Here is a 14,333-nt window from a genome sequence, read left to right on the forward strand (position 1 = left end):
AAAAGAGAGAGTTTGACTTCTTCTTTGCCAATTTGAATACCTGTCATTTCTTTTTGTTGTCTGATTGCTGTTGCTAGGACTTCTAGGGAGTCAGGACTCTTAACACCACCCAGTAGTAAGGAGGCTATTTATCCCCCTTTCCCTCCCACCAGTGGTGCCAGTGGAGGCCATATGAGGCACGGTAGTGAGGCATTCCTACCCCTTCCAGCCAGGGAAGTATCAATGGGACCTGCTGGAGAGCTGAACTCCTATCCCTGCCCAGTAGTTATGATGGGTCCCCCCTCCCCCTGCCAATGTCAGTGAAGGCCAAGTGGCAAATCTGGGCTTCCCTCTCCCCCGGCCATAATGGTAGGTTTACATAAGATCTAGAGCCTCATAACACGATACCTAAAACATGCAGGTTTTGACTGAACATTACTCATCATACCAAGAACCAGGAAGAGCTCCAACTGAATGAGAAAGGACAATCAAGGCCAACACCAAGATGATGGAGACGTGAGAATTATCTGGCAAAGCTTTTAGAGCGGCCGTCATAAAATACTTCAGTGAGCAACTATGAACGTGCTTGAGACAAATGAGGAAAAAACAGAAAGTCTCAGAAAAAAAGAGCCGACAAAAGGAGAACCAAATGACAGCTTTTGAATTGAAAAATATAACAACTGAAATAAAATCTCATGGAGATGATGGAGGAAAAAATCAGTGAATTTGAAGCTGTAACAATAAAAATTACCAGATCTGAGCAACAGAGCGAAAACAGACTGGGGGAGGGGAAATAAAAGACAGATCCTTAGGAAGCTGTAGGACTATCATAATGTCTCTGAAATCCTAAGACAGAAGAAAGAAGGTGGGACTGAAAAATACTTAGTGAACTAAAACTTCCTGGGGTTAGGCTAAGATACAAACCCACAGAATCAGGAGGCTTTAGTGAATCCCCAACAGGATAAACCCAAAGAAATCCATACCGTGGTACATCATAATCAAACTTCTAAAAATAATTTTGCAAAAAAGGAATGTGGTAGGAGAAATCAGTCTGCCAGGTTTCAAGACCTCTATAGCTACACAAGTTCAGACCGTGTGGTGTTAGCAGTGGGTCGGGCACATAGGTCAGTGGCACAGAATAGAGAACCCAGAAACATGCCCATCTGATTGCTGACAAAGGTTCACAGGGAAATCAGGGACACAGTGTAATGATCTCAGTGATGAGCGGGATGATAGAGTGGAGAGTAAAGAGTCCTGAGATAATAATCAGAGAGGTCAGAGTCCTTCCCCCGCATGCACAGCTCATTCGTGGAAGCTGTTATTGTTGATATTTTTCTTGTCCTGGTTTGGGTCACAAGGAGCGTCAACAAAGCAGACACAAGAGACAGGAAGAGAACAGATTTGCACAGCCATTGAAGCTAGAGAAAAGGGGTATGGTAACAGTTTCATTCTGCTACACCTAATTGCCTTGTATTGTCCCCCTTGACCTCTGTGTGACCTTTGACTCCAATGACTTGCATCTCTTGGTTTCCTTAAGTATATTTCCTAATTCATGACATGGCTGTCTGTTTCACATTATCATAATCTTTTAATCACAGCACCTGATTTCGGCTTTACCTAATACCAGCCCATCACAGAATTGTGTAAAGGAAGTAAGACTAATTTGCTAGGCTTCTGCTTCTTTCTGGGAGGATATATGGAGCCTCTTGGCATACACGGTACAGCAGTGATTGCTACAAATCATTGACTAGATTTCTATCACTTAAAAAAATAATGACATAATTCGAATGTCAATGCAGAAGCCCCAAGAGCCAAGCAAACAAAATGGCAAATCCTTCCCCTGATGTTCGGAAGCACCAAGGGCAGAGCGTGAGGCTGGCTGATTTATGGCGGCCGAGGCGTACTGAGCCAGGACGTGTTCTGGCCGGGCAAATGCGTGCGGGCACTGAGGAAATCTCTGGGAGCCGAGGCCAAAGCCACCCTGCAACGAGCAGGGCAGAGCACAACCTCACCCACGGCAGCACCCCCGGCTGGGGCCCATGCTGCGGCCTGCGTGTTGTGCACTGGGTCAGCGTGAACACGAGCAGCTTTCCTGGAAACGTGTCTATGATGTAGCGTGTTAGGAGGCCCGGGAGACAGCTATCCAGTGGCCTAGGTTCAGATCCTGCTGCTCACTTACTAGTTCTGGGACTGCAGACAAACTGCTTCACTGCTAACAGCCTCAGCTTCCTTTTCTGTAAAATGGGGAGATCGAGGGCACCTACCTCCTAGGTTGTCTTGAGAACAATATAAATGTGCCTAATTTTTTTTTTTAAAGATTTATTTATTTATTTGAGAGAGCGAGAATGAGAGAGAGAGAGTACATGAGAGGGGGGAGGGTCAGAGGGAGAAGCAGGCTCCTCGCTGAGCAGGCAGCCCGATGCGGGACTCGATCCCGGGACTCTGGGATCATGACCTGAGCCGAAGGCAGTCGCTTAACCAACTGAGCCACCCAGGCGCCCCAAACGTGCCTAATTTTATAGAAAACTTTTTTCCTGAAAGAAGACCACATGCACTGTGTTCCTCCCAGCCCTGAAGTCTCGCCTGGACCCATTTTGTAGATGAACGTGGCACTTGCCCTCTACGAATCTGTTCTTTTACTGTTAGTGCTTCTGGTACACCCTTCTTCCCCGATACGTGTGTGCACGTGCACACACACACGCCCATGTGCATACACGCACACGCACAGATGTACACACTGCTTGCTGGAGTGGCAAGAGGTCATTTGCAGGTGGCAGGACCTGAGTTTGTATCAGAAGGAAAGGAGGTGGAGCAGGAGGTCGGCTCAGCCTGAGCCAAAGCTGCTGTTAGTCCCATGGCCACCTGCCTTTGACCAAGCTGGTTTTTGAAATGAGCTGGCTCAGCGTCCTGGGAGAGGGCCCGGGCCACAGATCTGTGGTTCCCATGCAGAGCTCAGTTGTGGGAGTCTGATCTTGTTTCCTTTGATAACTACAACCTAGGGATCACAAACTGCTTTTGGCAGAGGGTGCTGGGGAAAGATTGAGTCCTCAGACTGGGGAGGAGGGCTGGGGCTGTCTCTGGGTGTTTTTGATCCCTAGATAGGGTGGCCAGCAGCCCATCACAGCTGTTGATTTGCATGTTGGAGGCTTCTGGAGGGGGCCGAAGAATATCATCAATAGTGTAAATTTCAGAAAGTGTTAGCAATTATTGTGGAAGCAGAGTGGCTGTTCAGAGGCTGGGCTGGACAACGGTACCTGGACAATGGAAACACTGGAGACACAGTATGATTGTTTTGGAGAGAAGGCCCTCCGAGGGAGACTGAATGTAAATTCTCTCTGTCATCAAGGAGCACCTACTGTGCCCCAGGCGCTGTTCTAGGCTTCAGGAACATAAAAAACAAGCCTTTTAGAAGAGTCTTTAGTCTTCTGTAGTCTTGTGTTATGGGGGTTCAAAGACAAACGCGAATCACAGTGATACACTGTGACAATTGCTAGATCGGCGTTCTGCTGGAGACTTACAGGGAAGTAAAGACATTTAACAGGGTTTATCGAGTGCTGTAAATCAAATGACCAAGTAATATTTGGGGAAGAGAAAAGGTCTTTCTCCAGATGCATTTCTGCCTTTGATCCGTAGTATCGTGTCATTTGAAACTGAAAAAACAACTTTGTACAGAAGCAGGAACAAACGGCTCATTTATTTTAAGTATCTTGCCTTCCCGATTTTTCTGACCTTGAATATTCTCCTTAGTTACCTGGGAAACGTTTTTTTTAGAACTGAAAACAAATGTAAACCACATCAGTGTTAATGACCATGAAAATGATGCAATTCGTATTGAAATCCTTAACTCATCTGTGCTGATTACCAATTCCTCCAGGTAAGAAAGGAGAGGTAGGTGTTTTCTTAATTGAGTAACCAAGCCTGCTGTAATGTGTTTGCTTGAAAGTATCCGGGGAGTTTCAATGGCTCTTCAAACATTTTCCCTAAATTGGATTCTATGGGTTTGCAGGTTGCTCTGGGTAAGCCAGCCAGTTTGCAGAATGGAGGCTCGTTGGGAAGAAGTGAATTATGTGGCTGAGTTTGCCTATGACAGAGAAGAAAGGACAAGCCCTGCAAGGGGGTAGGACACAAGAGGGAGCACAGAAGATGGGGAGGGGAATGTTTTTCTGACTGGCTTCGCTCAGCTGGAAGAGGCTAGAAATGTGACCTGGCCGGGGACTCCTCGGGTCTTGGCCTGGAATACCTTGCTGCCTGGGGCCGGATTTCCTGCAAGGGCTTTGGGGTGTGATGACAGCCACCAGAGGGCTTGGGAAGGTCGGCCCCTCTGGAGGCAGCACGGGTCTGTGGTGGGTCAGCACCTTCCTTCTGGTTCTAGGGCAGTCTGCAGCCACTGATAAGTATCAGCAAGAGCAGAGAGAAATCAGATGTGGGCCCTGTTTTCTAAGAAGTCATCTTCTTAGACGTGACTTAGACGTGAAAGTCACACGTCTCTGCTCTGATCATTTAAGCCAGCCCTGTCTGGATGAGGGTAGAAGGCAGTGTCAAATGATCTAGTGCTTAAAATCTGGGCTCGGGCTGCCTGGATTTAAACCCTAACTCCCTTACCTACTCACTGGGTGGCTTGGAAAAGTGACTTAACTTCTCTGTACCTCCATTTCCCAATGGTACTCCCTTCATGAGACTGTTGTGAGGATGAAATGAGATAATGTATGTCAAGCATGGAGAATGCCATTTGGCACATGGTAGCCACTCAGTAGATGTTTGCTAATATCCTCAGCCTCATGATTATTATTATCTGAAATAATAGATTATTAAGTCACTCATCTTGGCTCACTTTGCTCTAGACGGTATTCATGGCACAGTAAACAATCATGTCCTGAAGTGTTTCATCTGCCAGCAAATCTGTGAGGCACACCCAATCCCTTAGGAGAGCATCCATCCATCCATCCATCCATCCATTCATTTATTTACTAAATGTCTAGCTAAGCATGAATCTCTGCTAGGTGGGAGGCAGTGAGTCTAATAGCATGAAAAGAGGACCAGCTCTGGTGTCGGTGATCTGTGCTCAAGTCCCAGGCCTACCCTCCACCCACCTTGTGGCCTCAGGTTTGTTGTGAGGATTAAATCATATGATTCATGTCCCATATCTGGTGCTTAGTAAAAGCTAGTTCCTGACTCTTCTTCCCCTTGACTGATAATGGAAGACAGTCATGGGTTGAACACTGATGTTGGGAGCCTACATCCTGGTACTTTTGTCCACAGACAACTGGAATGTCAGGTAGGGGGCACTGCAAACAGCCGGCCACGGCTCTGTGGGAAGAAAATTGGCAGAAATGGTGGCAGAGCAAGAAAAGGTGTTGGTGATGTTGGTAAAGACAGGATAGGGTGGAACGTAGGCCCGGTGTGGAGGCTCTCGTTCTGTCAGGACCTTCAGGGGGTGACTTTCATAAAGGAAAGGGCAGGTTCTGAGACTTGCCCCCACCACATGGTACTGGGTGCTGATTTGGGGTCTGGAACTGCCTCCTAAAATCTCTGGTCCTCATTCTTGTGGCGGTGTATCTCTTCCACCGCCCCAGGGAGTGTGGCTTTTGTCTGCGCGGTTGGTTGCTTTACATTATGGGAGTTCCAGAGGGAGAAGGCTGAGTGTGGGGGGAAGGCGGGGAGGTGGAACTGGACCCTGGAGTTGGAGTGTGGCCTCAGGGTGGGCCTCTCGGAACCCACACACGAGAGGCTGAGCAGATCCTTCACTTCCGGGGTACGCGGAAATCGGGTGGGTTTTTCCAGGAGTTCTGGTCAGACCATGAGGAGAAGGGGCAGGAAAGATCCTCAGAGGTGGGCCTGTGGGGAAGGGGCAGCAGGATAGTGCCATTGTCCAGGGCACAGTGGCCTCCTCTGGGGTTAGGAGGTGTTTTCTGCCCTGGGTTAGACCTGTCATGGCTCCTCTTTCTGTCTCCACCATCCTGAGCCTTGCAACCCCCTGCCTCTTCCACCTGGTGTGTGGGGACTGTGCCGTGAGCCTGACCTGAACCAGGCGACTGTTCAGCCTTCCTGCAGGATTTTTGTGGAAAGGAGACAGGGTCGGGCCTCCATCCCCCAGGGAGCATATGTTCTAACAGAAACTAGATTGTTGGATTTTTTGATCACTGTCAAGAAAAGTTATAAATCAACAGAAGCAAACCTCAAAGAGCAGAATGGGCTCCACAGATAGCATGTTTACTCAACTCGCTAGCTTGGCACAGTATTGCCAGATGAATTTTCAGGAAACCTCACTTTCTTCAAACCTCCCTGGTCCAGAACCTACAACGGCTCTTTCTCGGCCTCTCATCAGAATTCTCCTGGCGCAGCTTTTCGGGGCATTGGATAATGTGGCTTTGCCTCATCTTCATGATTTTATTCCCCCTGGTCAGGTAGAACCCTGCCAGGCCTTCTGGTCTTCCTGAGCAAGGGCGTTTAAACAATTCCATGAGCCATAGCGAGACATGGTTACCCTCCCTGTATGCGATGGACACCAGTGCATTTCTCTGCTCTTTCGTTCTTTTCTCTTTCATCTTAAAAAGTGCAGGTTATGGGGCACCTGGGTAGCTCATTTGGTTAAGCCTCAGACTCTTGATTTTGGCTTGGGTTGTGATCTCAGAGTTGTGAGATTGAGCCTTGGGTTGGGCTCCCCCCTTGGTGGGGAGTCTGCTTGAGATTCTCTCTCTCCCTCTGCCCCTCATGCCCCTAAAATAAATAAATAAATCGTTAAAAAAAAAAGTGCAAGTTATGACCCACAAAATTGATTTCATGACAGACTAAGGGGTTGTGACCCACTTTGAAAAGCAGAACTGATTTAGCACAATAGTAATCATAGACGCACAAGTGAACAGCAGGAAATAGCAGAGCTGCTCCCAGCTCTTCCGGACAAGCTCATCAACCATATCGTGAGATAAAAGTAGTGAATCAAGTCTGATTAAGAAGTTGGTCAAACGATGGACTCTGAAAAACAAACTGAGGGTTCTAGAGGGGAGGGGGGTGGGAGGATGGGTTAGCCTGGTGGTGGGTATTGAGGAGGGCACATTCTGCATGGAGCACTGGGTGTTATGCACAAACAATGAATCATGGAACACTACATCTAAAACTAATGATGTAATGTATGGGGATTAACATAAGAATAAAAAAATTTATAAAAAAAAAAGAAGTTGGTCAAAAAACATTCTAGGCTAGTGGCCTCCAAAAAGTTGTTTTGATTGCACCCTCCATCAGTAAAAAATGTTTACACATATAAGTCCCGTGTACTGTTTGGTTGTCCTTTTTAACCAATGTATGATGTGACCACATAAAACATACACACCAAATACACATCTTCAAAGGATGAGATTGGGACGCCTGGGTGGCTCAGCCCATTAAGTTTCTGACTCTCGATTTCGGCTCAGGTCGTGATCTCAGGATTGTGAGATGGGGCCCCACATTTGGCTTCATGCTGGGTGTGGAGTCTGCTTGGGATTCTTTCTCTCCCTCGCCCCCCCACCCCGCTCGCACATGCTCTCTCTCTCTCAAAATAAAAGGATAAGATAAAGATGAAAGAAACCCTATTTTAAGATGACATGCTAATCATGATGGCTTCATTCTATTATCAGCAAATATCTGAAGGCAAAATACACAGAGAGGACGGGGTCCATGGTTCTTAGCAGTGGCTATAAATCTATTTTCAAATTGTGTTGATAATGTAAGCTGTTTTTCTGGTTGACTTCTTGTCAGATTTGGAAACCATTGCTTTGCAGCACACCTCCTTTCTTCAGCATTGCCCTTCCTTCCCTGACAAAGCCAGAAAAGCTCAGCTGGTACCTTGTTTTGCTACTTCCATCCACCGGAAATCTGGGGGGAGTCATCACTAGCACTTCTCTTTCCCTCATGCCCTTGGCCATTCATTTACCCCATCCTGGGGATTTATAGCTCTCGAGAGGGGGTCAGGTCCTCCCACATTCGCCTTCCATTGCCACGTTCTGCCACACTGCTTCCTTCTTCCTCCCATGCCTGCGCACACGGGGCTCCCTCCTTCTGCGATGTCCCCCTCCGCACCGGCTGACACCTGCTTACCCATCAAGCCCCGGTATAACGGTCACTTACTCAGAGGGACCCTTCCCTGACCACTGCCCGGTATACTTTCTGAGGCACCTTACACTTCTTTCCTGGTGCTTATCACAATTGTCATTTTACTTCTGTTTCAGTTTGTTTAAAGTGTATAGTCCTCCAGCATCTAGACTCGAAGTTCCCTGGGGAAAGAGACCATGGCTGTGGTGTCGTGTGTGTGTGTGTGTGTGTGTGTGTGTGTGTGTGTTTGTCTAGCACCCAGTTCATGCAATTTTAACAAATATTTAATACTCAGAACAACCCCGTGGGTAGTTCCAAACAGGATCCACACTTTACAGATGAGGAAATTGAGAGACAAGAGTGATAATGCCAAAGGTCAGCTGGTCATGAATGAGCGTGTTGGTCTCACACCTAGGTCGTGCGGGTTACACTTTTACCAGATGCTCGGGATTGTTCCTTCATAACCTGCATATACTAAAGGCTGATTTTACGTCTCATCTTCCTTGCTGATGTCTGACCAGCCCTCTATAGTGATTCTTCTTCTTTTGAACTAGCTTGATTTGTGCGTGGGGTCTCTGTATAACACTATTTACACTGTGCTCTTCTAGATAACACTGTCCTTTTCTCAGACAATTCCATGTCCCTAAATCTTATCCACCAAAGCTAGATTATGAAGCCAGACCCAGCACTGACTCATCCTTTTCTTGAATCTCATAGTAAGTAAATAATTATTGATTAGTTGATTATTACTAGGAGCTCGGCAAAGATTTTTTCCTCCTCCCAAGTCAAATCCTATCTTCGCATATACCCACTGTCCAGCCAAGAGCAAGACAATGCCTTGGATTCAGAGGAGTTTTAACTGTTCCAATTTACACTTGTTGGCCTTCTTCCTGGTGGATCTCAGTGTAACTTCTGGCTGAGACCCAAGACTTTGAGGGTCTTCAATACCATGAGTAATTTCATGAGTTGCTGATGGCTAATTAGAGGTGATTACGGTTAAGAGGCTTTACTTTCTTAATAGCCCCAGAAAGGGCTGGTGGTGACTTTTAAAATCTTGATTATTTTTTCCTAGAAATAGAATGTTCTGATTCTCATTATTGTCTTTCCTTAAGTCCTTATAATTTATCTCCCTCTCCCCTCCACACCCCACTCTCTTTCTAGTAGGAAGGAAATTTGAAGTCCTGGGAAGAATGTGGAAACCAGTGATTTTGGAAAACTGGCTTTATTGGAGAGGACCCTGGGGCACGCCTTGAAACCTTGCTTCATTTAGATGCCTTTCCCTGAAAGGAGGTGTAGGAGGAGGGGAGGCCAGGCCATAGGTTTTCTGCCCAAGTTCTATTAGATTCCAACCAAGCCTCTCCTCCCATCCCAGGCTTTCTGATGCTGTTTATAATTTACCTTTGAAACTGTTGGCTCATTTGACAGTGTTCAGACATTCTGTTCAGTAAAGGCTTCTGAGTAAAGGGGTATTTGCCGGTGAGGGGTTCTGCCGTCCTGTTTTTACTGTGATCACACATTTGAAGCGTCGCTTGACCTCTACTTACATCGATATCAGCAGAGCGACTTGGGGACGGATGTCGCTCGGTGCCAGGCACTGGGCTGAGCACAACACATGGGCGTCTGCTCACTGATTCCCCACCACTGTGGCAGTTCTTCAGGCTGCGTTTTTAAGCAGTGTCATTGAGATATAATTTACATAGCATACCCTTCACCGATTTAACATCTACGATTGAATGGTTGTTAATACATTCACAGGATTGTGTGGCCGTCACAACAGTGTAATTGGAGAACATTTTTGTCACCCCAGGAGGAAACCTCGTACCTCCCGTTAGCCCCTCCCCACCTTCCTGACCCCGGCAACCACTAAGGTATTTTTTGTCTCTATAGATTTGCTTATTCCGAACATTTCCTATAAATGGAATCATGCAATATGTAGCCTCTTGTGGCTGGCTTCTTTCACTTAGGGTAATGTCTTCAAGGTTTGTCACACTGTAGCATGTATCAGTCTGTTTCTTTTTATTGTTAGGCAGTATTTTTAGCTCTAGGGTACAGTTGGGGAAACGAAGACACACAGAGGTGAAATGACTTTCCTATGGTCACGTAGCCTTTAATAGAGGGAGCTAGATTTCCAACGCCATCTTTAGCCCGATGCCAACTCTATTAGCTGGACTCTGAGATAGTCGTACTAATAGTAATTTATTGAACATCTTTTATGGATCAATCCCTGTGCTGAATGTCCCATAAATTTGTTACCTCATGTGCATACATAATCGGATTTCGATTGGGAAATCTTGTAACCACAACTGGGCAGTGGCATTTTTGTTTTAATGTCTTCCATTTGCTCGCTTCTGGTTCCATTGGCCCACTTAGGCTCTAGGATCTTCCTAAGCAAATGATGCTGAAAATAGTATTGTTGTTCCTTCTACAGGAGCTGGACACCACTCCCATCTGTGGAAAATTGGTAGCATCTTAGAGGAGCCCTTGCTTCTTCCCGGACACCCAGCATCATGGTTTCTCATTTCATGGGGTCTCTCAGGTAAGTGGAGAACCTTTTAAAAATGAAAACAGGAAAATAGGAAATTCGATATTTACGTTTTACTGTATGGTCTTTATGGTAACTAGCCTCCTGGGTCTGCATGTCAGTGATCTCTTTGATATACTCTGTACATAGGTGTGGTGAGTTTGCTCTTCACAGGGACCGCTGAGGCCTAGGGAGCTGTGTGCTGTGGGAAGAGGGGCTTGGACCGAGGTCCAAGAGGCTTGGCTGCTACCCTGTGCTCTGCTATTTCCCAGGAGACCTCCAGGATTCAGATTTTTATTTTTGAGTAAAGACGTTCCTGGATCTGTGGATATTTATCCTGGCTGCACACTAGAATTACCTGGAGAACTTCAGATAGTTTGTGTCCTCTGGCCGCATCAGTACCAATTTTGACTTAATTGACCTAGTGTGCTTAAAAAGTGACCTCTCTGGTTCCATCTGCTCAGAACATCTTGACCTTCACCTGCATTTTTTTATTTGATCCTGATATCAACCAGGCGAGGTAAATAGAACAAGTAGTATTATCTCTGTTTCGTGCATAAGAAGACCATGTGGCCAACTCCTGGATGCACATTGCTTGAGTGTGGGGTCGGGAAGAGAGCTTGGTGCTCTGGAACTGTCGTCCGTGCACCGAGGCTGTTTTCAAACTTTTTTTTTCAATTTAAAAAAATTTTTTATTTTGTTAAATTTTATTTTATTTTTATTTATTTGAGAGAGCGCACAAGAGAGCACGAGCTGGGGGAGGGGTAGAGGGAGAAGCAGACTCCCCACTGAGCAGGGAGCCTGATGTGGGACTCGATCCCAGGACCCCAGGATCATGACCTGAGCCGAAGGCAGGCACTTAACTGACTGAGCCACCCAGTTGCCCCCAAACTTTTCTCTATGCTGATGGACCCTTTTAAAAATTCATCATTCCAAATGCTGTGTAAAAACTCAATATACAAAATGGTCAATGGCAGTATTTTATCAAGATAAATTTATTTCCTAAGTTTGAATCTGTAACATTTACACATTATGAGCTCAATGGGTCTGTTTTGATAAACACCAACATTTAAAATCAGGATTTATGGATGATAGCTCATATATCAGCCTCAGCATCTGGATTGTTCTGTGCTTGTCTTGGCTGCGTAGTATTAAAAGAATCTTGATCCCTACAGGTAAGCAGTTGCAGTTCCTTTAGGAAGTTCGTCTTGCCATCTCAAGAGACTCTCTAAATAGACTCAGAATCTAGAAAGCAGGGAAGGAAGAAGGTTTTGTTTAAAAGTTGAGTCACTAAGGATATCTTGTACTTTTTTTTTCTTATACTATACATTAGCCCTAAATGCTTAGAACTTACAATAAAAAATAAAATGGTCTATAATATGTTATTATGGTGGTGCCACATATGATTGCCCAACTAGAGAGCTAGAGGTTTGCTGGGCAGATGCTCTTAGGCCAACGCCTGGCATTTAATTGAGTGTAGTGTGTGTGTGTGAGCTTTAATCTTCAGTTGCTTGTATAATTTTACATGAACAGACATGTGCAGGCCTGAAATCCAAAGACCCATGCAGAGCTACAACCTTCTTCATTAATGTCATTCACAAGCGTGTCACAAAGAGTCAGAGAAGTCAGGAAAAGCTCCATCCTGAGGCTTCTGCAAAATCCAGCCATTCACAGGGCAGCCCAGATCTGTTCAGGGTTAGAATTTGGTAACTAATCTAAATCAGTATGTTTGTATTTTTAAACCATAGTTTGAAAAGTAGTTTAAGAGGTATTTCAAGGCACGGGCTATGTATCCTCTTTGTAGAAGCTCCGATATTCCTCTGTCTAACCACAGGGGAGTGAGTGATGCAGTTGGGCCACTGGGTCAGTTCAGAACATATTTGAGCACCAGGACCCAATGGGGGACAGAGAAGTGGTCACAGTCATATACTGAACTGGATTGAAAAGAGCAGTGGGTGACCAAAGGTGGGTTCACCATGTGGAAAGCAAGTGTGAGTCTGGCCACCATCAGAAAGGCCCCTGCAAGTACTGAGGATCCTCAAAAATGTGGCAGCCGAGGCCGCACAAAGAAGGCCATGACTTGGGGGAACTCCATTTCACAGTTTTCTTCTTGATGGAATTTCAATTGATGCCTCTGCAAAAGCAATGAACCTCTCGTAATGACCTGATTGATGGTTGGAAGCCATCTCTCTTCGAGGGCTACCCTCCAGGCTGTGCATTCTCTTGGAGAAATTGCCCACAGGTTAGAAATGAGCAGGGTGGGAGTAGTTGAAAGCTAGATGTGGCCTTGCTACCCTTGGGATGGAACTCTGGAAGTCTTGCCAGGCCTCCAGCGTTTGGATCCTTCCGAAGGGGTTGTTTGAACAGGGCTACTCAGCAGGACATTTCTTCAAGAGTTCTGCTCTAAGGAGAGAGCAAATGTGAGTTCTGAGGATGGGTAATTCTTTGCAAGGGCTAAGCTGGAGCTTTCCATGAGGTCTCCTTCTTCATAAGCCAGGTACTCATAAACCATTTTGCATTCTGTTTCTAAGGCCTTGTAAATCTAGTTTAATCTGAAAAAACCAAACCAACAAACTAAAAAACAAAACTAGAGTGACTTTTGTATAAATGCTTTAGAAAACGTTCTTGGGGAAAGGGCTATGTTTAATTTAAGAGCAAGATGTCTTTGATAACATTGGTAGATGATACATACATGCACACACACAAATATTAAGGGCTTGTTAATATTTATCAAGGCAACCAAATGCATAAAGATCAATTGGAAAAGCTGGAGGATTTCTCTACCTAAAGAGAAAACAGTCAAAATTAGAAGTTAGCTGCCAAGAAAATCCCTGAGAGGAAAAACCATTTAAGGGGATTCACAATTCTGGTAGGCAGAGATTTTGTTTTAAAAATCCCTCCCCGGTTTTTGCCAAGCCACAAAGAAACAGAAAGCCAGCTTCTCCCTCATTGAAAAAGACAGAGAAGCCCTGAGTAGTAACATAGTAAGAGTATCTCTGCCCTGCTCAGAGTCTGCTGTCATAAAAGGAATCACTGTTAAACCCAGGGGCAGGAAAAAAAGACACTAAAACTTTAACTCTTGATGGAGTTCGTTAGTGTGTTGTCATTGAACATGGGACAAGCCTGGATGCCATGCCAAATTCAGGGCAAGGAAAATCCATTTGGGCCAAAGGGTTGGTCAAGGCTACATTAGGGAGTCTTTGTCACCTGTTACAGCTTAATGAGGAAAAGATACTAAGTGAAACAGAAGTACATACATTTCTTAAAGTCTTGCTCCAAATGGTGCACCTTAAAATATATATATATGTATATCTGCACAGTTACAACTTGATGTGTTCGTTTAGTGATTGAGTGGAAGCAAACACAATTTTCTGTAGAATCAGTACAGCAAGTGGTGAGGACCACCTACCATGATGGCCAGCCAACAAAAATCTCTCTCGAGCCGGTCTGCTTGGTCAGGGGCTCATTTTGTACCTTGCAGTATGCTTTAGGATAGTCGACAGCGCTGATGTTTGGAATGAAAACACAGAGGAAAACAAAACAGTTGAAAATGCCAGACAAGTGGTTAAGTTGGCAGGAAACAACGTTGACTCGGTGAACCTTATTTTGAACGGCAGGTTTTGAAGAAATGCAGATGTAATTAGAGAGATTACAGAGGTAGATGGTGATTTTTATAGATCTTATGAAGTAGGGTTCTGGATTGTTTTAAGGGGTTTACAGGTTGATGGCCTTAGGTCGAGTGTCTGGTTTTAGTCTTCTGAAATGT

General features: G+C 45.4%; 1 protein-coding gene and 1 non-coding gene across 2 annotated transcripts in view; both read left to right on the plus strand.

Annotated features, from left to right (window-relative positions):
- Nucleotides 1-14,333, plus strand: part of LOC102750267 (uncharacterized) — a 612,045-nt gene that overhangs the window by 324,067 nt on the left and 273,645 nt on the right. The gene's annotated exons all lie outside the window — the stretch shown is intronic.
- LOC145723325 (thrombospondin type-1 domain-containing protein 4-like) overlaps nt 1-14,333 on the plus strand; it is an 83,747-nt gene that overhangs the window by 13,096 nt on the left and 56,318 nt on the right. Inside the window, exons 2-3 of the mRNA XM_081829718.1 lie at nt 3,751-3,853; nt 10,475-10,582. Coding sequence (XP_081685844.1) covers nt 10,554-10,582 — 29 coding nt within the window. The 5' untranslated portion in view covers nt 3,751-3,853; nt 10,475-10,553. The remainder of the gene's footprint in view (nt 1-3,750; nt 3,854-10,474; nt 10,583-14,333) is intronic.

The sequence above is a fragment of the Leptonychotes weddellii genome, chromosome 9 (genome assembly GCF_054177405.1).
Source record: "Leptonychotes weddellii isolate Sample4059 chromosome 9, ASM5417740v2, whole genome shotgun sequence".
NCBI lineage: Eukaryota > Metazoa > Chordata > Mammalia > Carnivora > Phocidae > Leptonychotes > Leptonychotes weddellii.